Here is a 25512-nt window from a genome sequence, read left to right on the forward strand (position 1 = left end):
AAGTGCTTTTGAAATTATGAAGACATCTGAATGATCACTTGCACCCTCAACAGCCTGAAATACTAGTTTCCAAACAGATGAACAAAAGAAAAAACTCAGTGATGATTTTAGACCCCCAAAAATTCTCAACTTCAGAAATAATACCAACTCTTGAGAACTGCAAAAGAAATTTAAAAATTGCTGATGAGAATACAACTTCAGGAGAAAAAGGAATATCTAGTAGCAAGAGCTAGAAGGCTACAAACCTTTTCAGCTTTTCTAAATAAGAAACTATTGAAAATCTAGAAAATCTTATGAAAAAACTACTTATAAAATCTTAAATTCCTAAAAATTATTTTAAAAACTATTAATGCTTAAATAATTAGAAATAAGATAAAAATGAAAATTATGAAACATAACAGGAGCCAAATCCTGGTGTGATTAATGAAGTTGTTTCATTAACAGCAGAACTTAAGTCTAGGTCTGTAGCATTCAGCTAATAACTGATTAAGTTATTGCAAAATCGCATTTAGTGAAGCAGAGAAATGAGCCAATCCAAAAGATTTGCTTCAGTTACTATACATCCATTGGCAAGATCAAACATATCTTCCAAATTTGTTATTGATTGCAAAGTAACATCAAATGGGATCTGAAAAAAAAAACCAAATGAGTAACTTTATTAAGCTTAGAGGTGCCTAAAACTAGATATATACCAACATACAGATATATATATATACACACATATATACCAATATATATACACATATATACCAATAGTTCCATATAAAGCCAGATTACTAAACTGCAATCAATAGGCAAATTAGAAATATTTATTGCCTTGGTATAAATTTGTGGTTAATGTCATCTCTGGTAGGAAACTAGTAAAACATGATTCAAGGGAGGAAACCTTTACGAACAGTCTTGCTCACAGAGTTTATCATGATCATCTGTAGGCAAAATGAAGAGCAGCAAGGAAGGCTCTTCCAAAGATGAGAAATTGAAGGAATTGAGGTAACAGTAAAAGGTGAAATAAAGGGCAATGGTAAACTGGTTTGAGCGTCCACTGAACACGGAAAACTATTTAACTGATTTAGGTATCAACAAAAAAATTTGAAGGAAGAGACGCTTGGAACAAGCTACCTAGGGAAGTTAATTTTTAATGCAATTATTTTATTTATAAATTTACTTCTAAGATTTAAGATTGGAGCTTCCAAACTACACTTTATCTCCCTCAAGGACATAGCTATTCATTAAATAGCATTAAAACATGCAGGCTAATCCTTTTTTATTCTTAAAACAAGAAGAGTCAAATAATTTTAAATGAATAATTCAATGAAAATGCACATTTTCCATTTATAAATATAGTTCAGGGCTGAATCAAAAACACTGTAAGACATACAGACAGAAAAAACAGTATCAAAGAAGAGAAAGTGGAAACATGATAGACGTGTGACAGCTCCTACAATGAGAAAACAGAGACCACAAATTAGAACTGACTTTGTCCAATTAATTCACCAGAAGATGAGCAACAGAAAAGTGTTTGGGTGGGGGGGGAATGGTGAAAAACTACATATAAGAAATGTATCTGCTGCCTTCTCCAGCACACTTGAAAATAAATTAATGTACTGTTGTTCTGTGGCGTACACAGTCCCTCCCTGAGCTTTCTGTCTCTGCCTGAGACAGGGTAATGCACACACATACAACTTATATGAAAGTTTGGAAATGTTACTTTGAAATATGTTATATATAATGAAGTGCTAAGCACCCTACAAGTTCTATTGGCTTCAGAGGAGAACGAAGATACTTAGCATCTTGAAGGAATAGGCTTCAGCTGCTCAACCAAAACTACCATATCTCAAAGCATCTTAGTTTGAAGTTTGTATTTGAAACTTCCTGATAAAAAGCTTTTTGATGTTCCACCCATTGAAACATTTTAGTTTGCTGTGGAATTTAGAGAGAATAAAACAGTGCAGTAAACATCAAATTCGTATTATGAGATGTTCTATGATGTTCTAATAGAACACCACTAAATCTGCTCCCTCACTTCCATCATAGATCCACAAATAGAAGCAGACAAGGTGAAAGGAATCCACGAGAATTTAAGCAGTTCCAGAAAGTTTCCATGATTCTTTGAAAAAGTTTGTCTGTATTTTTCCCTAGGAATCTATCAAATCTTGCTACCACAGAAGACACTTCAGTGGGACTCTGAAAAGTCCAGCTTTGCAGAAGGGATGTGGGTGTATTCTGATGCATTGCTAAAGCCACATGGAGTGACATGAAGGCCTGGGCATCATTTGAGAGAGAACTTCAGGATGGGTAACGAGGAGTGGCAAGAATGGTGCGATGTGTATCAAAGGGAAGTGCATACCGGACTGCAGGATGCACAGAACAGCACTACAGATTCTCTCTCCTGCTGGCACTAGCCCAACTGTTCTCAGATAAAACTCAGATTCTGTTCTGGTAGGAAGGGCTTTCTGACTGACAGGGAGAGTACAGTGGATGCCTTTTCCATTATCATTGCATTGTGAACAATACTGGCAAGAAATTTGAGGATTAGTTGAGGGAGTGATATGTTCCAGTGGATTCCAGAATCTCCCTCGAGTCTCTTGAGTCTGGCAGCTGTGGTCCTTTCCTGATGTCCCCAAGTGGCTGAGAACACTGAACAGCACCCACCATGGGCCAGTCCTCACAGTCTTCTCTGGGATACTGAGTGCACTGGGTAACAGGATGAATAAGATGTTTTGTCCAACAGTATGGACAAAAAATGGTATGCTATCTCTCAAAACATGTCATGGGCAAGGCAGAGAAAGCTAAAGAAAATGGAATAATCAAGCCTGAATAACTGTAAAAAAGCAATAATGGAAAGAAATTGCATTTGGCAATTGCATCATGGAAATTCACTGGAGCCTATGTAAACAATAACCAGAGAGTGGGGGATAATCTGTATTAACCATTGTGAGCAAAAATCCCCTTTTAATACATTTTTATGGGTATGAAAAGTTGATTCTAATGAACAGTGAAGATATTCACAGTTTGTAATCATGCACATTTGTTTTTTATTTGTAAAGATAATAAAATAAAACTAAAACATAAAGTCCAACAATGAGAAAAAAAAATGGGAAGATGCTTAATAGTATAATCCATGTTTCAGTTTAATTGATTTAAATTGTTTTATTTTAGAAAGCAGATTTTTACTCTTAATAAGAACAACATACCTCAGTTAATGGAGAGGACTGGGCTGGAACATCAGACAGCAGTGCTTTGACTTCAGATAAACACCTTTTAACAATTTCCTAATGGTACAAAACAAGAAAAAACTTGTACTATCTGTGTAGTACAAACATATGTTGTACTATCAGTATCCTCTGATAAGCTAACAGATGGCTCAGCCTTAGAAAATTTTTCAGAATATTCAAGTGTTAGGTTATTCCAGTTGAATTTACAGCAAAATAAATCATAGCTGATGAATATATTTTTTCTGCAACACAAATAGTTGTGTTTCCTGTACAAACACAATGCCCAAATCTTGCAGTTTCTACTGAGGCAAAATTGCTCCTGGTTCAGGTTTTAAATCCAGTGACTGAGCATACTTTTGCTATGTGTTTACTGAAGATATGATAAACAAACATCCTGACAAGATGATATTTATACATGTATAATGCATGGCACGTTAATCTTATTAGTATTCTAAACATTGTTTTACCAATTACTGACATATATTAGTGAAAGTTTGAGCAAACACCTTCAGGTAATCAGAAACACCCACTAAAGGACAGCTCTATCTACCCTTGTGAAAACAGTGATTGGCTAAAATATCATTTGTTCTCCAAGCTGGTCAAAATACAGCCTCGTAATAATGGCACAGTGCACAACTGTCACTGTTTCACAGCATCCATCAGACAAAATGACAGCCTCTACATCATTAATCATTTCACATAATAGATATAAAGAGAATCCTGTCACATGATAAATGTCTCCCACTTTGAAAATAAACGTCTATTTTGCCTTGGCATTTATCAAGCTGCACTTATGCTGCGGCAACATTCTATTCCAATGACATTATCTCAAACAGAGCACATGGAATATTCTGAGATTACCTTTTGTGTGTGTGTGTATGTGGGGAGATTTACTTGGCTTGTGGACCATATTCAACCTAATATGCTAATAAAAAGAAAAGAGGAAGATGGCACAGAGAAAATGAAAATAAATTCAGTTCCAATTTTAGTCATCTCTCAATAACGTTATTAGAAGGTTCTTATTTGAGAAACCACCACTGCCCATTTTACATTGAAGATGTGTAACTGATGTTTAAAAAACACTTTTGGGTTGATCACCAAGCTGATTTAACACAGTGCCAAGGATTTTCAGATGTAGATTACTATAAATTAGGTATCAGTTTCCTAGTCTATGTACCTGAAGAGGTAGCCTGTATTTTCAAGTAGAAGGTTGAAAATGCATGGTTTTTTTTTCCTAAAGTGACAAGCAATATATTAGGAAAAGTTAAATATTAAATAGAGAGTGAAAGTATTTCAACTTTTCTTTAAAGAGGTGAGGGAAGCTTAATGTCTGCCTTCCAAGTTGCCTGTCATTTATTTCCCCAAAATAGACATCTTAAATCAAGTCAAACATATATAAAAGCCAAACTGTTCTCACTTACTTCCGTTTTTTCATCAAGATGCACTTGCACATCACTCACTCTGTGTCTATCTGAAAGACTTATTTTCCAAGTTTCACTTTGCGTAAGAAAACTTGTTGGTACTGAAGTTGAAAAGCTCTTAGAACCTTGCATCATTATTTCAACTTGCTCCTTCAGATCAGTCAGTTTCTCCCTTAAAGAAATAATTCTAAAAGAAAACAGGTTTTTTTCATTATTATTGGTATAAAACAACAATATTTGTTGTTTCCAGGTTATAATTAGGCTGATCTAGCTTTTATTACATATTGATTAGATTCTACATTTTCTTTAATTTCAAGACTGATCTCATAATTTTACAAAAATAAGCTTTCCATTTAATAAAGTGGAGATATAAAATGCATTAGCTTTTTACATGAAAAATTGGAAGAATTATTTTAGGAATGTGTCTCTAAGAAAAGGTTTTTTTCAGCCAACCAGCACAAGGGTGGCAGAGACTGCCCATTATTTCTTCTCATCCACCCACTAAGCAGTTCCAAAAATGTTAAGACAAGATGAATGATAAGGAAGAAATAATGAAAAACGCCATAGGATGTAAAATTCAGGTCAGTCTGGTGCTGCAGCTGAGAAAAATTCTTGCATTCTCAGGGTTGTCATATGGGATGGAGAAAGTAGGTGATCCACTGAGAGAATGGGAATAACTACTTACGGCTGCTACATTGCTATGCCAGTGTCATATAATTAGCATATGTTACTTGGTTCTTTAAGAATCAAAACTAAAATGCTAATGAATGCATTGAAAAAGCAACTGCTTGGATGGGTTTAACACTGTGTATGACATCTTACAGGTTTTACAGTCAAAAATCCTTGAAAAGAAAAAATGAATGCTTTTAAAGATTTACAGCTCTTTGATATTTTGCACTTTACTTTCTCTCATCCTAAATGGCTGATTGATGTTTAATACAGCATGAAATAACAGGACAGAGTCAGTGATTATTTACCTAGCCAATGGAATCCACAAGTGGCCTGAAAACACAGACGTTGGAGTAAAAACAGTCATTTCGCTAATCTTGATAGGGTTTATGTTATAAGCATAAAGCAACAAAACCTATAAAAGAGACAGAATGGGTAAACTGTAATGCAGTAGACCTGAGCTATTTCAGCGATACAAGATACAATAAATATCAAATATAATGTACTGATGAAGCCTTAGATAACTGGCCTTCAAAAAAGAGAGGAGTGTGACTTCATATGAATTTGTACTCCACTCAGTTTTTATAGGCTTTAAATCAATTTAATTAATTAAATTGAATATAATTACTATGGGTTTGAAAATTAGGTATACCCTGTGGTGCCACTTTGAAAATCCCAGCATTGTCCTGATTCCCATCAATCATATGCATGGCTGTCATCATGCTAGGTTTAAATCCATGAAGTGTGCATAACTCACCAATCTAATAAAGCCATATCATTATAAGAAAATTAAATAGAATATTCTCATCTTTCACTGCAATAATTTATTAGTGCAGTTGAAAATATGATTCCTAATAGTAGCTGAGAATTTTGACTGTATAGAAAATGTCAAGAATATGGCATTCATACATTATTTGATTTTAAGACTTGTGTCATGTCCTCTACTGATCTGTATGCTAATGCTAAAATAACCTGCAAAACCATATTAAAAGGTACATTATTTACATTAACTTCACAGAGCTTCTATCAGTTCCCTAATAAAGATAAATGGATCCAATAGAAATTTAGAAACAGATCTGCTATGCAAAAAAGTTTGAGATCATAGATTTTTTTGCTGTAGCAGAAATTTTACCTACATGTTGTTCCCTTGTGTGAAAATAAAACAAATTCCTTGTCATAGTCTCTGGCATTCCTGCAACCTTCCTATCTCTTTCATTTTTCATGTTCAGTCTGATCTTTTAGGAAAATGAGGCTTATAAAATCTTATTTTCCCTGCACATGTGTATCTTTGCTTTTCCAAGAGTCTCCCACCAAACTATTATTCAAATGTATCATGCAGGTCTACCCAAACTTAGAGTGGAGATCTTAAAGACTTCAGGGATTTACAACAGGGATGAATACAGTATGGCCTGGAAGCTCTATATGGGCGAAAAAAAGTGGAGTTTTGGCCTGCCAACAAAAAACTGTCAGGGCATTCTGCTTTGCTCTAGTTATACCTTAGTTTCTGTATGGTTTGATGGCTTTGCCACAGAAGGAATATACCACTGAATGTAAATTTCCTTATCCAAAGCATTTGTTGCTCTACTCTCTGTCCGCTTATCTTCTGTGGCGACAGAAACTGGAGAAGCTACTCTCACATGTGACACTAATGATGCAATTTCAGTAATATCAAGAGACACCTGAAACACAAAATAAAGGTTTAAATTATATTTTCTGTGGTGAGACAGGAAAAATCTGTTATAATCAAGTGTCTACGGGAATTGGTATGACTTTCATTCCAGCATAAATATATGTTTATTTAGGTAAATGGGTAGTTTTTAAAAGTGTCCTTTTTACCAAGTTAAGACTTTTCAAAGCTCATGTGATGACACATTTCTAAAGGTAATACAAAGGGTCTGTAGTCTGACTTAGAGACACCCACAGTCACAATGATTGTTGCCTTTGACTTCAAATCATTATGGCATTGTGGGTTTGGCTCAAATCTGGTATTTGGCACACTGATGATACAAAATTTAGTGATAAAAAAGTAATTTGTCAAGCATACATATTGATAATTAAAACAGGATTCTGAATGTTAGACTAATGCTTTATTTATGTTTACCTATCTGTTTTCTCAGCTGTGCAACTAACAAAGGATGACACCTGCTGAAAATTAAATCACTTAATTTGTGAGGATTTGTTGTATTTTTATAAAATACATATGGAACATTAGCAGGGCATTCATCAAACAGCTACTGTTGGCTGTCATTCACCAGGGAATTAATGCAGGAATACTGTCAGTCAATATTCATTCATGAACCAAACCTTTTCTTAAAATTGTGAAATATTTGATTTAAAGGCTGAACAGTAACACACCATCTCTGTTTTTTAAATTATTACATAGATCTATCTGCAAAGAAGACTGGCCAGTCACATTTTCAGGTAATGTGGAAACTATTTGGAATGGTCCTAATATCTCCATCATTGATTCAAAAATCTGGACACTAAAAACAGCTCTCTGGGGAGTTAGTTCTTTTCAAATTTTGAATGTCCACGGCAGAAAAAATGGAGAATTTTATCTACCTTCTCTACAGAAATTTCAGCGTATGACAACTACAGGGAAGTAAATCCAAGTGAACAGAAGATGGACTTTTCACAATAACCTAATCTTATGCCATTAAGCCAGTTACCATCCCACATGAAACTTTAGTAGAAGTGAAAGTAACGATGAATCCAGGCATGTGGAAGTCATAAATTCGAACGCATGGATGTGCTTCAGTGGCCATAACCCACGGTAAGCCATGGGGTGTGCATGGAAGACCCACCTCCTACAGCCCTATTCTAATTCAGTTATGAATCACCCAACTATCCTGCTAGCATGGACTGCAAACAAAACTAGAAGAAAACACATATATGGACATGGGAAGAACCTAATTTATGATATGCCCCTGAACTAGAGCTCTTAAAATCCCATTTTATGCTATATATTTCTTTCTTAAATGTGTGTTATGGTTGTTTTTTTTTTACTGAACTGCACCCTTTGGATTTCTATTAATATTGAATCTTTTTGAAGAAGGACATTACAATGGCTGTTGTCCAACTGGTGGGTTGCTGAATATCATACATAAAACATTTGTCTATTCAACTTTCTCAAAAATCTGAAAACAATCTGTCTTAGTTAAGTATTTCCAGTCCTACTTACTATCATGGAGCAGAACAAAAAACAAGCATGAAAAATGTAACAGGGCTCAGAATTTTAATTATAGACCTAATGTAATTTGGATTCTTTGGTCAGCAGACCTGAAAAAACCTTCAAGAGCCAAAAACAGAATACAGAGATAGATGTAAGCAAAACAACTTCATAGATAAAAATCATTCTTTCAAAAGGTATGTCTATTTGTACTGTTAAAACTCACAGTAATAAATTACAGTTACATTTTTAAAATAACATCTATAACCTTCTGGATAGTTAAAGCTTCTAAAAATGTGATAAAAATCAATGAATCTTAGAATTAAAAAAAGTAAGAGTTTTATGCTTGTTAGCTGTCTACAACAGTGAAGTTAACACATGATTATGCAGCTTGTACCCGTCATGAACATGACAGTGAGCTCTGAAGCTTATTATTCTAGGACACTGTAATACTAATTATGTCAAAAAAAGAGCAGACAGTAAAATAATTTTTGATATATGATGGCTGTTATAAATGTCACACACTATATTTACAATTTATTCAGTGGCACAGTCAGCTCTTTGTTGGGAAATGAGTAATGATATGCTGTCCAACACTGTAGAAAGTTCACCAACTCTAGACAAGCTACTTTCACAGAAGTATTTTTATTCATTGTTATAACATACCAAGTTCTCCCTCCTCAAGGCTCCCGTCTCCATTTAATACTGAGTCAAATAACTAAAAAATAAGCCACAGCGATCTGTTGTCGCAGCAGACCGCATGTTAGAGATAGAAATGAGAGAAGAGACACACTTTTGTTCATGCAATGTGAAAAGATCCCTGTTCATTCTTCCTCACAACTCAGCCATCCTGACTCCAACTCCAGCAGACTCAGCCTACAGCAAGCTCCCACTGTAGGCTTCCCTTGCAGACTCTGACTGGCCTCACAGCAGCAATTCTCTCTCCCGTTTGGTCAGTCCTTCCTCTGGATCATACCTCATCTGGTCTGTCCTTCAGTTCCTCCCCTGACCGGCCAACCTACCCTTTTATCACACTCATGCTTATTGGATATAGCTGTGATTCATCGGGGTAAGGTTGCCTGTAATCCCTTCTGCTACAATTCCCTTTTTCTTTTAATTACCAAGACACATTTAAACAGACACATGCCCATGTTCCACTTGAGACTAACAGTTATACAGATGTTTAAATACATGTATTTAATAATTTAATCATTATATAATTATTATATTATATTATATTATATTATATTATATTATATTATATTATATTATATTTAATACAGTAAAACTACTCCATCTCCAGCACCTGGCCTGGTTCACCCCTTGCCAGTCAACCTGGTGTCTCACAGCCCCCTGCAGGTCACCATATTGATGATTCCACCTCTCGGAGCTCCGGCGGCCCTGAGGCGACCGGTCTGGGTCAGAGCCGTATGTGCTGCTCCCGCTCTGGCGCTAGGAGCAGGAACATGGAGAACCACACCGTGCACCCCAGCCACACTACCAAGGTTGTGTACCAAATCCCATCGGGGATGCCCCCAAACATGTCCCTGTGTCCCGGCATTCAGCTCAGAGCCGGTTACTGACCAGAGACACTCGAGCACTCTGTGTCCTGCAAGCTTTGCCCAGTAAGTTCTTGTGCAATCCCAAAACATCTGTACTGTGAACCCAAAAACTATCCAACAACCAATGCAGACTGCCCCAGCAGGCAACTGTGAGACCTCAGGCTGCAAGCTAGAGCAGTGAAAAACCTCCCCAGGCTGCAGGACCTGCAGAAAACCCTGAAACAGAAAGCACCTCTAAACAGAAAACCAAAGAGACCAAAAAGAAAAGAGACTAAAAAAAGGCAATGGTCTCTTGATGATTTTGAAAGTGGTCATCCTCCAGGGAAAGGAAAATTTGGGTAAGTGTACCTGGCACATGAAAAACAAAACAAATTTATTCTTGCACTGAAAGTGCTCTTTAAAAACACAGCTTGAGGAAGCTGGTGCAGAACATCAACCACAAAGTGTTAGGCACCCTAACATTCTCAGATTATATGGCTACTTCCATGAAGTGACAAGAGTCCACCTGATCCTGGAGCATGCACTTTGTAGAGAAGTCTACAGGGAATTTCAGAGGCTCACCAAGTTCTGTCCCAGCAGACCTCACATTTTTGGTATGAAAGATGAAGATTTACAAGAGTAAATTTACAAAAGTAAATAAATAAAAGAGTAAAAGCCCTTACTGAGTAACAACCAACTTTATTAACCAATAAAAGCACCTTTTTAAATATAATTCTTTTTAATCTTCTAGGGTCTAAATACACTGGCTATGGGATGAAGATTATTTTTGCAGGACTGAATAACACATGGATATTTGCATTTGTTAACTACGTAATTCACTGCTTGCACAGGATTTTGGTTTTGTACTGATCTTCTGCATAAATAATTTCATTCTTCTATAGTTCTCCCAGAAATATCACCACTGGAATTATTGAGAACCTGAATGAAATACCAGTATAATATTTTTGAAACATTAGAAAGAACATAAGTACCTCTGAAGAATCACTGTGACTACTGAGTGACACTTCTACCTCACGTAGTTCTTCTGGAAAATTCTCAAGACAACACATTGAATATTCAAACAAATTCTTTTCAAGGAAGGAATGCATTTCTGCTATGCGCAGAACAATTCCTGTGTCAGAAATCAAACCAAGGTGTCCATCTCTTGCAGAAACTGACCCGGGTCCTGGGTTAGGGGAAGTTTTTAAAAGATATTTTTAAAATTACATCATTGTTTTCCATTAAATTGTCAAGTTACTACAGCTACTCTATGTTCATAAATTTTGGAAACATAATAAAATATGTAAATAGATTCAATATCAAATAAATGCATATCCAACAATTATACTGATTGTCCTTAAATATTACTAGCTTATGTTATTTGTAATTTTTCACCAGTGATCAGATAATGAAACAAATTCTCACTAGACATTATAAAGTAGCATCAAATGGGAGGTGTAATTTTGAGGTGTAGGTACTTAAATTCAGAGTCTAAGCACCAGTATGTTCACTAGATGCCTAAGCACACACTAGAATAAACACATTCAATATTATATTATTCAATATATATATATTATTCAATATAGTCAAAATAAGCTTTAAGAGCTCTTAAGACCCCAGTTTAGACAGCTAGGGGCTGATCAGCTGATTTTCCCCCTAGGCTCCCCAATAGGTAACTAAAGGTGAGATTTACATGCATGTTCCAATACCTACTTGACGATACCTTCCTGTCCTTACAGTTCTGTGGTGAGCCAGAATATTTTCATTTAGTGTTGCAAGGAGAAAACCCAGCCCTCTCTGGAACTGTTATTTCCAGAGTTGCTAGGTTTCTCTCTAAATAAGACCTGTATGTACAATGAAGTATTCTTCTCATCTACTGGGTCATCACTTGTATATCTAAAAGCTGGCCATCACATGTAGGTGCACAGTCTTAAGGCCTTGCAATTAATGGATTCTTACTCTGTTTGAAAGGCCCTATCTATTACCATGTTCTGTTTACAGTGAAAGAATCCATGCATGCAAATCACATCTGGGGTTTCAGTCAAAATGCATTCAATAATGCTCAGCCTTCCCATTTACCCTACACTCAGGTCTCCAAAATGGAACCTCAAACTGAACAGATTTATTTATGATGTGACTTAAGCTTGGTTTTTCTAGAACTTCCAATGTAGTAATAACAATTAAATTTTGAGGGAATCCTTCCTGTTTTTGTGGAGGCTTATGAATAATTATGAAGAAAGGTAATCTTCACTTGCATCATTTATAAACTGACATAAATCTGGATTTCCATGAAGATTTTTTTGCATTTATACAATTTAAAGGAATTCAAAATTAGGCTACTTCAGCTGACAGACTTTACACCTGACACTGTTGGTCCTCAAGAACAGTATCTCATCTTTAGCAGTGTTCTAGAAGGAAATAAAAATACATACCAGAAAGGTTTGTGTTATAAATTCTTTTTAAATGATTGTAGTAGCGAATTAGGTGAACCCATGTTATTTTATCTTTCTTCTGGCTGGCCTTGGTGAAAAGACTTTCTGTTCCTTCACTTTCACTCTGACAGTCTTCTGTGATTTGTTTGTTTTCAGTAGAAGATACTTGAGGAGTTTCAGAGACAACCTTGTATCCATCTGCAACTCCAATCAGAATTCAAGAACACACATTAAGTGGTTGGAATTTAAAGGCTATTTCTGTGTTGTATTGGAATTGACTAATCTGTAACTAGAAGTATAACTTGTGAAACTGCTTCTATTTTTCATACAAGAAAAATTATTTCTATTCTGCATTGAGTTGGAATAGTAAATAATCTTAAAATTAGTTGAAAATTGTTTCTCAGATCATGGGCAGGAACCTTACTAATCCTTGCAAGAAATTCAAAAAGAGTAGAGACCAAGGTGCATTCTCTCTCTCTGAATTTGAATATAAAACCATTAATTCTGCCCGTTGTTCAATAGGAGATATTTACTAAATGGAAACAACACAAGGAATCATCAATCATAACTGTGTCAGCTGAACCTCCCAGTTACATTGACCCAAACTCAGAAGAGTTAGGTACTCTGAACTATTCATTGTTCGTTTTAATCCTTCGTCCCCTTTGGATATTAAGCATATTTTCAATTAAATATACTCTAAACTGTGAAATAAAACAAAAGATAATATTTTCCTTTGTGCTGCCTAAAAGTTGTACTTATGCAGAAAGAGGAAAAATTTATCAGTATAGATATCACTACATCACTGCTTTTATTCAGTACTGGTTTTTACTGTATTAGTACACAGCTCTTTCAAAAGCACAGTTATTGAGCTCTGTTTTTCACTCCAGATTGAACAAACGTTATGTTATCGTGATTCCTAACAGTAAGCTTTCAGAAAATAATGAGTGCTTCTACAAAATCTGAATATCTCTATTATTCCTGACATTTCACTGTCAATGACAAGAGTTTCAATGGCCATACTGTCTTATAGATGAAAACTTAAACATGCGTTTCATTAAAAGTTTTATAGAAAATATTTAGTGTGCTATGCTGAGAATTTCCAGTTTTGTATTTTGGCCTACTATTGCTTTTCTGCATTTTCTATTCTTCTTTGTATTGGCTAACAGAACTATCAGGAGAAACACCTGCTGCATTTGCTAAAAGAAACAATGATCTGTAATTATAAGCAAATGGAGCCAGTACAAAACAATCAGATGGAAAGTCTTAGCATACAACACTTGTTTTCATAAACCAATCAAAGCACATATGTTTAAACACTGTACAGTATGCAGACATGGCTCAGCTTTGCCAGCACCTATCAAAAAGAGCAATTCAATCTTTCTCAGTCACTTGTGATAATTGAAATTAAGTCACTGAACCAAAATTTTATCACTAAATTAATGGTTCCTAGTTTAAAAATAAACATTATGATTTTGCCTTAGTGTTTATATAACATCTAGCAGTCATTATCTCAGAATTCCTAGTTTCACTGTTGGATTTCAGTATGGATTTCACTGGGGATTTTTTTTTAGATCAAAAACTTCCATTTCATCAATTCTTTTAGCTAAAAAATAAATGCAGAATTTAATTACAAACCAGGCAAAGTTCTACCAAGCTAGTGGAAGCATATCTAAATAATAATCCATTGGATTGGAAAGACTTTGTAAGAGTTTGAGCTTGTTAGTTTTGGTGGGGTTTTGGTAGTTTTGTTTTTATTGTGTTGGTTGGATTTTTGGGGGATGATGCAGGGAGAGAAGTTATTCAACACTAACATCTCTTTGCAAAATCAAGAGGAAAACAAATTCTCCAAGAGAAAGCTAATATACCTAGGGAAAAAAATCAGTTATAAGTCAAGGTTTGGGGAAAAAAAGAAAAAGAAAAAAAAGCAAAGAAAGCAGTGATGATTGATAGGGAGGCCAATATCTACTTTATGTGACTGTGGATGTCCTGTAACAAAGGACCATCTGCTTTTCCAAAATTATGGCAGTATGTGCACTCTGTCTTTCTGAAACACAGTATGCAAACAATTAATTTTTCTTAACATATTGAACAACTGCACAGGCTGATATTTAAAGGCCCATGAAGTCTCTAAATATTTTGTATTGCTATGCACGATGAGACTTTTGCTTTTACTTTCCAAAACTGATATATAATCTTTCATAAATTAAAGTTAGATATTAAATTTTCTAATATTACTAGATATAAAGGAATACCAGATATGAAATCTCTGTATGAAGAAAAAAGATCCATAGAAGCAAATTCTGGGATTTTTTTTTTCACGTCATCCTTCATGTGCTTTTCTTTAATTCTCTTCATTCCAATTAACTGCTGAGAAGCAAGCACAGCTTCACTGACCTAAAAATAACATTTATTTTATTTGGGATTCGTTCTCAGAGTAGCAAGATGAGGACAAAAAATTATTTATTAAACATACTATATTTTTAAAAGTTAGGACAATATTAAATTTCTTTCTCACATAAGGTACACATTCTATCTAAATAAATCGTTACTGCTGACAGCTTAATTACTACATAGTGATTTCAAACCAGATATCCTCATCTGGATGTTACTGATGTTTGCCCACATGTCAAATACACATGCACACATATCAGGCCATGTGCCATTTTATTTGCACTGAATCCAAGTTAAGGTAAACAGAGTCAGATCTGTCCAAGAGAGATTAAATGCATTATTCAGTGTCCATTTTATTAAATTTGTAATTAAATTGTAAATTTTATTAAACAAGACCCATGCCAGAAATTTCAAGAAATCTTCACTCTTGTTTATATTGCCTTATTAGTATTAGTAGAATAAGATGAAATGTAAGAATAGAAGAATCTCTTCAGGATATTGCACCAACCTGTGCAGCTGCTCTTACTGCAATCCAGGCTTGTACTCTGTAGACTTCTGTTTGCATAGCCTCCTCAGAAGACCGATCTTCAGAAGTGGTCTAAAATTATATACCAGTTCATAATCAGGATTCTAAATATATTATGGTAAATTATATTCCAAACATAGAAAAAAAGTCCTCCTACTTACAATATTACAAACATTATTACAAAAAATTACAAAGTAATTGTTTTATTTGAAAGTTGTAAAAATTGGCACTGACTGTAAATCCATGGATTAACTGCTAAAAATGAAAAAAAATTTCCAGAGCATACTAATTGGCTGCTCCTGGAAAAAGTTTCCTCAGAACAGCTTATACTGTGGTCACTACTGTATACAGTGTTGCTATCATATTCCATTTTTTTGAATCTTCATTACCTCTTTTCTCCAATGTTACACATTTTGCTTTCTATCTGTGGCTTGTAGAAACCTGTATTTCTCATGCTGTCATTCATGTTTGTATAGAAAAATTGGAATCTGATAAAGTTAGCATTTAAAAATATGTTTGAATGTTTGAATATGTTTGAATGTTAACTATATTTTGCAAGGTAAAAATTAATTAATATATAATCAAAAATGAAAACACTTGGGTCTGTGTCTTCCTATTTCGTACAGAAAAATATTTTAAATACTATCATTCAATGCAATAAAAGGAAGAGATAAAATCAAACAAGATCAAATTCTATTATTTGATTTCTTTGTGTGATTTTTCTAGGAGGACTTTCAGTATCAGTATGATGTAAAAGTCTCTGCAATTAATAGTATGGCAAGGTGCACAATATACATTTCCTGTTTGGAAGAGGCCACTGCCCAAGAGATAGAAAACACACACTTGATTTGGAACGCACCAAATCTGTCTGTGATTCGTCCTCATTAATTTCAGCAAAATTCAAATATGATAGTGCTATTTCAAGGTATGACCGTCTTATTAACCTGTAAGAAACAACATATAGAATAATCAGCTTTACTATCAACGTAAGCATTACAGTGATACAATCTGACTCCTGCATAAGGCTAGCTAGACACCTCACCAAATAAACCATTCATCCAGCCTCTGTCATCTACTTTAAGTGTAGCTTCTTTCAGAAATCCATGGGATCCTGTTTTAAAAGTCATGTGAGTCTAAAACGTCCCTATGGTGTGCTTAACAAGTAACAGCTTGATTTAACAGTACATCAAATATAATTTGCATTATTTGAAACAAATATTCCATAAATAAATTGTAAATGTTTAGTAAGAAAACCCTACTTTCACAAGGGAAGTGATATTCCTGTAGTGTTTGCCTTCCTTGCTCAATTTAAGGCATTTATACATTGCCCTGGTTTCCCTGAAACATATCTAGCTAAATTTGGATTCAATCAAATTGGATCCTCAGTCAAACTCCCAAGAATCAGCTAAAATACCCACAGTGACCAAAACTTTTGTTTCCTAACTGGGCTCAGATGAGGAACCTTCTTAGTTTTGAGTTCTGTACCAGAATGTTTCACATCTTCAGACAGTGATCACCTATTCCCACTCTCCTCCTATGTTTCCTTCTCTTTTCAGTGATTTTTACAGTAGTATTGTAAACTAAACAAAAGTCATGGAATCATAGAATGGTTTGGGTTGGAAGGGAGCCTTTAAAGGTCATCTAGTCCCACTCCCCTGCAAGGAGCAGGGACATCTTCAATCACATCAGGTTGCTCAGAGCCCCTTTCAAGCTTACCTTGAATGTTTTGAGGTACAGGGCATTTACTAACTCTCTGGGCAACCTATTCCAATGAATCACCATTGTAAAAAATTTCTTCCTTATTGTATCTAGTCTGAATCTACCCTCTTTTGGTTTAAAACCATTACCCATTGTCCTATCACTACAAGCATTACTAAAAACTCTATCTCCATCCTCTAAGCCCCCTTAAAGTATTGAAAGGCTACCAGAACATCTCCCTGGAACCTTCTCTTTTCCAGCCTGAAAATCCAATTCTCTCAACCTTATCTCACAGGAGAGGTGTTCCAGCCTCTCATAATTTTTGCGTCACTCCTCTGGACCTGCTCCAACAGGATCACGTCTTTCCTGTACTGAGAACTCCAGAGCTAGGTGCAGCACCACAGGAGGGATTTCACCATATCAGAGCAGAGGGGCAGAATTATTCCCCTTGACCTGGAGAATTTCTCCAATGTTTCTATTCCCTATAGATTTATAACAATCTTTTTATGCAGATTCTTGCTGGCTCTGCAGGTTTCTTCAGATCTCATTTATGACTTCCTCAAGCATAGCAACAAACTCCTGCTCACATAGTTGCTATTCTGGACAGATTAATATTGCACAGAGTTGGTTGTTTATATAGTACAATAAATTCCAGCTTTAGTACAACTGTGTAAAGCAAAATACAAAAGTCAGAGTATCGTACAGTTAAAGACTTAGCAAATTAACTGAGAAGATGGCAAATTCTACACTTGGTTGGCAACAATTTAGTTAAATTTCTAGTCTTGCTAACAAAAAAGGATGTGAGACAAAGAAACAACTTTAATTAAACAATCCCACAGATATCACAGGCCTTGTATAAATGAGAGCAGGATGTTAAGCTCTCTAAAACAAGAAAGCCATGGTCCATTGATGTCTCTGTACATTCTTTTAGAAAGATGGTAGCAAATTAAACAAGAGTGTAGCAAATTAAACTTGCAAAACTTCACAGTCCATTTCTGCACCATCTTTCATCATGCTGGCTGCTTGTTGAGGTTTATTACTATGCTACTACTTCTACATTCAGAGTTCTGGTTCATTAACTTAAGTAACAGAATACCCAAACAAGCAAGGTAAATTGCTGCCTTTACACTGTCTCTAACTAGACATGGCACATTATTCATTTAGACTGGTCAAGAAACAAAAAAACTGAAGTCCAATGTATCAGAGCTGCTTGACAGAATTTATTGGCTGTCTTGGCTCAGCTCTTCAGGCATCTTCTAGGCTGATAACTAATGCCAAAGTCACTGTCCTGATATCTGTTACAAACACATTTCCTACGCTCCTTCTGCCTCTGCTCTTCTGACTATTTCTGGCTGGTAACCTTTTCAAGCTGGATTTCTGTTATCTGGAAGGGGGCAGACCACAGCTCATCTTCTGAAATATGAATAAACCTCCTGTTTAATTGATAGCTCTGTTCCCAGTGTTGACAGATAGGGTACAAATTTGGAAATAGAACAGAAAGCTGCAATTTTAGTGTAGCACTAAAAAGTGCTTTTAAATGTTCTTATTTGTTTTAAGTAAGAGAATAAACATCCACTAGCTCTTCTCGATTGAAATAAAACTCTCTAAAACATAAAAGATACTCTGTAATAGAAATCCCAGACCAAGTCTCAAAAAACTGTTTAAAAATTATATTCATGTATTATTTAAATTCTTTTCAAAGTTATATAGCTATATTCTTACTCATATTTTTGATCGTGTTGCTGGCTGATCTTAATAGCTTCCAACAGGGTTTCAATAGTTTTAGATGATTTGTTATTGCCTGCTTCAGTTAGCTGGCGTTCTATCTTACCTTAGAAAGAAATACAGAAAGTAAATTTTCAAGATGTTAACAATTTTTCTTCTGTAGGACCCACCCAATCTGTTTTTCCCTCCAGAAAAGTTGAACACAGTACATTATCTATTCTCCTGATAAGCAAGATCTTTTCCAGTTTGTTTAAAAGGTAATGCACAATGCCTGTGTAACAACTCTCTTCATTGAGTAGATAAAATAACCAAACTTGGGAATCATAACATTTCCTAGCACTTCCTGATCCCAACTAGCAGAGCACCGTATATAAGGAGTTGATGAGCAGACAGAGGCCTGTTCTGTGCTGCTGTGCACACGCAGTGTGGCCCTCAGGCCACAAAATGTCTCCATTTTTAGAGCTACCATGCATAACATTGCCTAGGGAGGCACTCAGGATGTACAAACAGGGGGTTATTTACCTATCTGAAAAAGAAGTTGAGCTTTCATATTAAATTTTTTTGTTGCAGATGATCTGCAAAGATTCAATGCTGATTTTAAATGCCTGAGAGCATATAGCCATTGCAAGCGATCTGTTGCAGCTGTAGAAGTCACTTTTTCAGCTAATGTGTGTCCTAAAGCAAAAAACCAAAACAGTTCTTTGAACATTATTTAGTAGACAACCAATTAATGTGAAAATAAGCTAATTCTTTAGAAGAGATGCTGCTAGACATTTACAGTTAAAATTCAATTTCCAAAAATTCATGTGATCGATGGATATAAATACAAAATTATAATATTGTTTGTATGAGTGAAAGTTAAGTAAAACTTAAAAATAATCATGAGTTGTGTTTTTCTTACCAATTTTCATTTTGACTTGGGCTAGCAAGTTAATATATGGCAGGTAGATATTCTTCGTGGGTAAGACCAGACAAGTCAATGTACTGTCTTTTTGCCATTCAATGGGTTCACCGTAATCAAAAATCTATGAAAAGAGTATGCTCATTAAAATCAAGCTGCAGACAGCAAATTAAATAGCAGTTTGAAGAAGTAAGTTAGGTATTGCAAAACTGAAGTGTCTTGAAAAGAGCACTAGAAAAGGATTCAATATTCTTGAATTCCTTTACTTTAGTGTGTACTTGTCTTGCAGAAGAGTCTTGTGATGCAAACAAACAATTTTAATGAACTCTTGATTAAATTTAGTAACTTTAGGCTTTGGCTCTTAAAACTCCCTAAAATTAGTATCTAAGAAGTAGATCTCAAGAGTAACCAAAGCCCTGGAAAGAAGCTGTCATTTCTACAAAGAAATCTGACACCCAGCAAAGGCTGGAAAAGAAAAAGAAATTAGCATGCAGGGGCCAGTCAAACCTTTCATTCATGGAGATAAGACAATGGGGTGACACTGTAAAGTGTCAAGTCACTTGAAGGCTAGCAAATCTCACAGTTGGAAGTTTGAGACTGAAGTGATCTATATGATTCTTTATTACTAAAGGAAATAAATATTTCAATGGATTAAACTTCTGTTTTAGAAAATATGAGGAGAGAGTTTGATCTAGAAACATTTCTCTATAACCTGTACCAAATTCAGATAAAAATGCCTATCTATTTTTGGATCCCAAACAGGTAAAGGTTTAGTACTCTCATGAAGTGCATGTCTTTAGATTTATTTTTTTAATTACATATTTAAATTTTTACATGAAAATTATTTCTTCATACCAATTGTAACAATCCATCCACCTAAAGTATTCACCTACTTTAAACAGATTGTCCTGATTCAAATTATTCTAAGAAGCAAAGCTAAATTCTTGGATGCTTCAGAGTTAGGAATTTAATGAGATTTACATTCTCCCTGAGGTGTTCAGTATGAACATGTCCCTCATTGAAAATGGAAAAAGAGAGTGCTCTTCATCTCTTTAAAAGTCAAATTACCTGTATCTTTTCCTACATCTGGATGTGTATTTTGCAACTATTCAGTATTTTTAAATTCCGTGAAAATACCAGATTATACATGTGAGCGTGCATGATGAGTATGGATAAAGAGTTTGGTAAGATGAACTACTTCTTTACACTATTCTAATGTAGTTAAAACTGAAGTGATCAGTTACTAGGAATAGCCCTTTTTAATAACTGATAAAATAGTTTCCAGGATAAATAATTAAGGCCCTTGAAAGGATCTGGAAATGCACCAACATGTACTCACTGCTTTAATGGTAAGCTTATGTGCCAAAGCAAGCAAGTTTAATGGTTCCACTGCAGAAGAGCAATGTTCTGAATCCTCTGTTTGCAGTGACAGTATTTCTGCCAGCAGAAGCATACTTTTCACAAGAGTCAAAGAAGCTGGCAGAGAAATCAATGTATCTTCTTGGAGTAAACTGATGATATTCTGTTTGGACATAGAGAACATAAACCAAAGTAGTTACTATCTTCCTGTCTGTTTATGAGGACAAATCACGCAAAATGAAAAAAAAAAATCTATTTTAGAGGCACTATTTCAAACTTATTTAATGCTGTCATCAGCTGTTCTGACTACACAAAAAATGCATCAAAGAAAAGTGAAATTTTTCCTTTGTGTTAAAACCTGCAAAAGAAGTTTAACTTCTGCCACAGGACGTTTTTCTTGCAGGTCAAGAATAGCAGCTTGCACCATTATTTCAGCCTGAGTCTCAATATCACCAAAGGCTTCTGCCTCTAATATTACTTCTTTAATCACACTTCGGCGCTCAGCCACATCATTTCCTAAAAGAAGAGAATATATGAATAGTAAAAATAGAATAGAAAATACTTTACTGTGTGCTCCACCATTCTTAAGTATTACTACACTAAAAAGTTACAGAAAAGATGACATTATAAATTCCACACTGCACTTGTACAATTTCATTAATTTTGTGCCAAATTCACTTTTAAAAGAAAAATCACTTTGTTTCTAAACTGCACTAGGTGAAAGTTCATCCAAATACTTGCTTGTTATGCAAGCCACCAACATAAATATTACGGTATTTTAGATCTGTTCCACTTGTTCAAAAATCTGATTTTAGTTAAAAGAGTAACAGCCTTCAGAGAAATTATCCACCACTGATTAAGTAAGAGTTTGGCAATGGACTTAGACTGATTTTGATACTTAAGTGAGCATCAGAGTTGTTCACAGAACCAGGGAACAAAAAACATTTTATTCATAACCGAACTTCAAAAAATGTATTTTGCAATATCTCTCTTAAATCTTAAAAAAAATAATCAGAAAAATTTTTAGGAGCTATGTAGGGATATTTCATTTATTTGAGATATAGAAAGTGAAAATTATTTTGAGACTTTGAAAACCAGAAGTACTCAGCAACAGCACTTTTTAAAACAACCATACTTTATTAATGTGTTCTTAACACTAGAACATTTGAAAATTTTAGACACAATTATCAAAAGATAATGAACATTAAATGAAAATTAATATAATACTTTCTGTTTTCATCTTCTAGGTGATAATGTGCTCATAGATTTATTTTCCTTATTGGATTGATGAATTTAGTACAAATAATTTATTCAGTGGTAATACAGCCCCAGAATTAAGGTTAGTATTTTTTTTAACTATGAGTAAGAATTGTGTCTGTATAGGCTCATTTGCCCAGTATCATCCCAAAATCTAAAGCAAGAAAGTATAGTACCTTTCAAATCAACAACACCATGTATCTGTGTCACTAGTGCGGTCACTAGCATCACTCGACACCTCAGCCACAAGTGTACATTCACGTGCCTCTCTGCTGTTACATGGGAAGGGAGCTGAACATCTTCAGTGGTGGAATCCTAGTAAGTCCCAAAAGCAAGAAAAATGTTACTTTCTGAGTAACATACTTGACTACAAACAAGGCAACTGGGCAGCATCTGTCTTGATTCAATTAATACAAATATATTACAAATGATAGTAACATTCTAAACAGAAGTTTATTTGAAGGGTAGATAAGTATTTTTAATAACAGGAGGCCATTTATTATTTAAATTTTAATACATATAAAAATAATTTTAAGCATTGAATATTAAACCACTTTTTAAGTGAGACTCCTTAAATATATCTATATATTATATTTGTTATGAAGAATAATTCTAAGAGTTTGGATTTTATTCCACTCCAAAAGGAATATTAGAAAAAAATCTAAGGCACACAGAAGTCTAATTGTAGAGCAGGATCAGTATCAATTTCTGGTACCTCATTAATGACTAGAAAGAAAATTTAAGTTATTGATTTCTAGAGTTTTGTGTTTCTAGTGTTTAGAAACAAATATTTGCGTAATGTAGTACTACAGATGTTTGTGAGAATTCTCAGCTCAACTCCTTGTGCTATCTTTATATATTCTAAAAGTCTTTCTATTACTGAAATTCTATAGTCCATGTTCTACTATTTGTTTCAACAAGCTGGAACACTGGACAATGCACCACATGCATTTTACTTATACAAAAAAATATCATGACTGACTTGCATTAATGCAAATGAGAAAAAAAATACCCATAGCTCAGTTACTGGCTACAGGACCATCCTAAGAAAAGAGAGGAGCAAGTGCAGAGAGACAGAAGCCCCTGCTATGCAACACAGACAGAAAATAATTAATTGTGTGCAATAAAGTCCAGTCTCAATAGATGTTGCAAAATCTCACTGCTCAATTGCTCTGTCCATGTGAGTCAGTTTGACTCACTGTGCACTCAAGAGTGACTGTGGTGTGTGACCAACAGGCATTCCAAAGCAGAGGTCAGAATCCCTATGCATTGGACAACAGAAGTCAGCTGAAATCTTGCTCCATGTGGAACACAGCTATGATGTGAAAGGGTCCATCTGGCTCTTTCAAAGAGAATTCCATTTTCAGTCAGAAAATCTAAAGTACCTTAACTGAATAATAAAAGATTTTCAACTGATAGCTATTTTTTCACTTCTTTTTTGTTTGGGGGGTTTTAAACAAAAGAAGATTTTCAGTGCTGCCATTTGAGAGTAATAGAAATAAAAACTGTAATTCCTAACCTCATACAAATTATAATGATGACAACAGACACATTGAGCACACTTTAAGCAAGCAGGTATCCAAAGCATGACAAAGATCATTTTTTCCCCAGGGTAATGGTAACCACATAATACAAATGACTGCTGTGTTCTAACATTATGGAAATCACTCAAAAATTAATTCAAGAAATATTCATATACAAAGAAAGATAAGTCTAAAACAAATATCCACACATACCAAACACTCCCTTTCATCCTTTTCTTCTTGAAAATGTTCCCCGTCAATGCTAAAAACTTTTGCATCTTGGAGAAGTCGAATTGCAGAGAAAGCCAAAGCAACACTGTGGTATTGCAATAGAGAAATATTATTATATATGTTATGTTATGTTATGTTATGTTATGTTATGTTATGTTATGTTATGTTATGTTATGTTATGTTATGTTATGTTACGTTAATTATATTATTATATTATTATATTATTGCAAAAGAGCACTATTATTTAAAAATACTAATTATATTTGCCACTTTATGATTTTATTAAAATAGATACTTTATTTTTTACTATGCCAGAGATGTAAATCAGCAGTTACCAATTTTGCATCAGTAAAACAAGGTTGCACTCAGACTATTTTCTGAATTCGTAGGCACTGCATCATAAAAGTGACAAAACAGCAGTAAGAGGAAAAAGCTGTGCCATAAGACAACCTGATAACATTTCACTTTTAGGGTGGTCAGACATTGGAATAAGTTGTCCAGGGAGGTGGTGGGGTCACCATGCCTGGAGGAGCTTAACAGGCATCTGCATCTGGGTGATACAATTTAGTGATTTAAGGGTCACAGTGGCAATGCTGGGTTGATGGTTAGACTTGATGAGCTCAAGGTCTCTTCCAATCATGAGGTTATATTATTCTATCAATAGCATATAAGCTAAAATATATCATATTCTGTTGAAGAAATCAAAACAGAACTCCATTATAATTTCCAGTCACACACAGAATTATAGAATCATTTTTACTGACAAAGACCTCTAAGATTGTCAAGCCCAGCTTTTAGATCTAGTCAAATCACTAGATCAACACCAACCATGGGATTTCTGTCTTCAGGAATAAGTTCTTAGAAATTAGAAGATGCAAAAATACTGAAAATTACAAGATACATTAAGAGAGTTCTATATCATCCACAACTAAGATTAATACCTTTATTTTTAAAACTTTTCTAGGCTATGCATTAATCCTGTTAAATCCACATGGTCAAATGCTCACAGGATCTTAGTAAACACCATCAAGGTAATGAGGTACCCCATCAGTAAGAAATCACATGACATTGCATCTACTGTACTCCCTCCCCCATACCCTAAATTCTTTTCTGGAGTTCACTCTGAACAGCACCTTTGAAAGATACAGACACCATTAGGACTGGTGCAACATTCAAGCCTATGTGTCAAAAAATGATGGGCTTAGATCTCAAAATATTGTCAGGTTTCTTAAAATATTAACTACTGGGTTTTTTCTTTTTTTGCTGTCTTCATAAGCACTCAGATAAACTCAGATAATGTTCCACTTTCATTACATATACAAAATGTGTGTCTACAGCAGCAGACTTCGTACATACAATTGTTTTATTAGATGAAGACATCTGCAAAGCCATCATAGACAGAACACCTTTTTCGTAACAGGAATTGTTGTCCAGAGGACACACTACTCAAAATA

General features: G+C 34.8%; 1 protein-coding gene across 1 annotated transcript in view; it reads right to left on the reverse strand.

Moving 5' to 3' along the window:
• Positions 1 to 508: 508 nt before the first annotated feature.
• CFAP54 (cilia and flagella associated protein 54) overlaps positions 509 to 25512 on the reverse strand; it is a 102256-nt gene continuing 77252 nt past the window's right edge. The window contains 17 exon segments of the mRNA XM_088055699.1: positions 509 to 628; positions 3195 to 3272; positions 4637 to 4823; positions 5614 to 5720; positions 6802 to 6984; positions 11008 to 11201; positions 12448 to 12645; positions 14700 to 14841; positions 15347 to 15436; positions 16224 to 16308; positions 18785 to 18893; positions 19310 to 19462; positions 19689 to 19812; positions 21028 to 21210; positions 21406 to 21563; positions 22481 to 22619; positions 24041 to 24143. Of these exon segments, the coding sequence (XP_087911825.1) occupies positions 509 to 628; positions 3195 to 3272; positions 4637 to 4823; positions 5614 to 5720; positions 6802 to 6984; positions 11008 to 11201; positions 12448 to 12645; positions 14700 to 14841; positions 15347 to 15436; positions 16224 to 16308; positions 18785 to 18893; positions 19310 to 19462; positions 19689 to 19812; positions 21028 to 21210; positions 21406 to 21563; positions 22481 to 22619; positions 24041 to 24143 (2353 nt within the window).

The sequence above is a fragment of the Pseudopodoces humilis genome, chromosome 5, assembly GCF_049639895.1.
Source record: "Pseudopodoces humilis isolate 2021_Gansu_Grassland_sample_001 chromosome 5, ASM4963989v1, whole genome shotgun sequence".
Taxonomy (NCBI): domain Eukaryota; kingdom Metazoa; phylum Chordata; class Aves; order Passeriformes; family Paridae; genus Pseudopodoces; species Pseudopodoces humilis.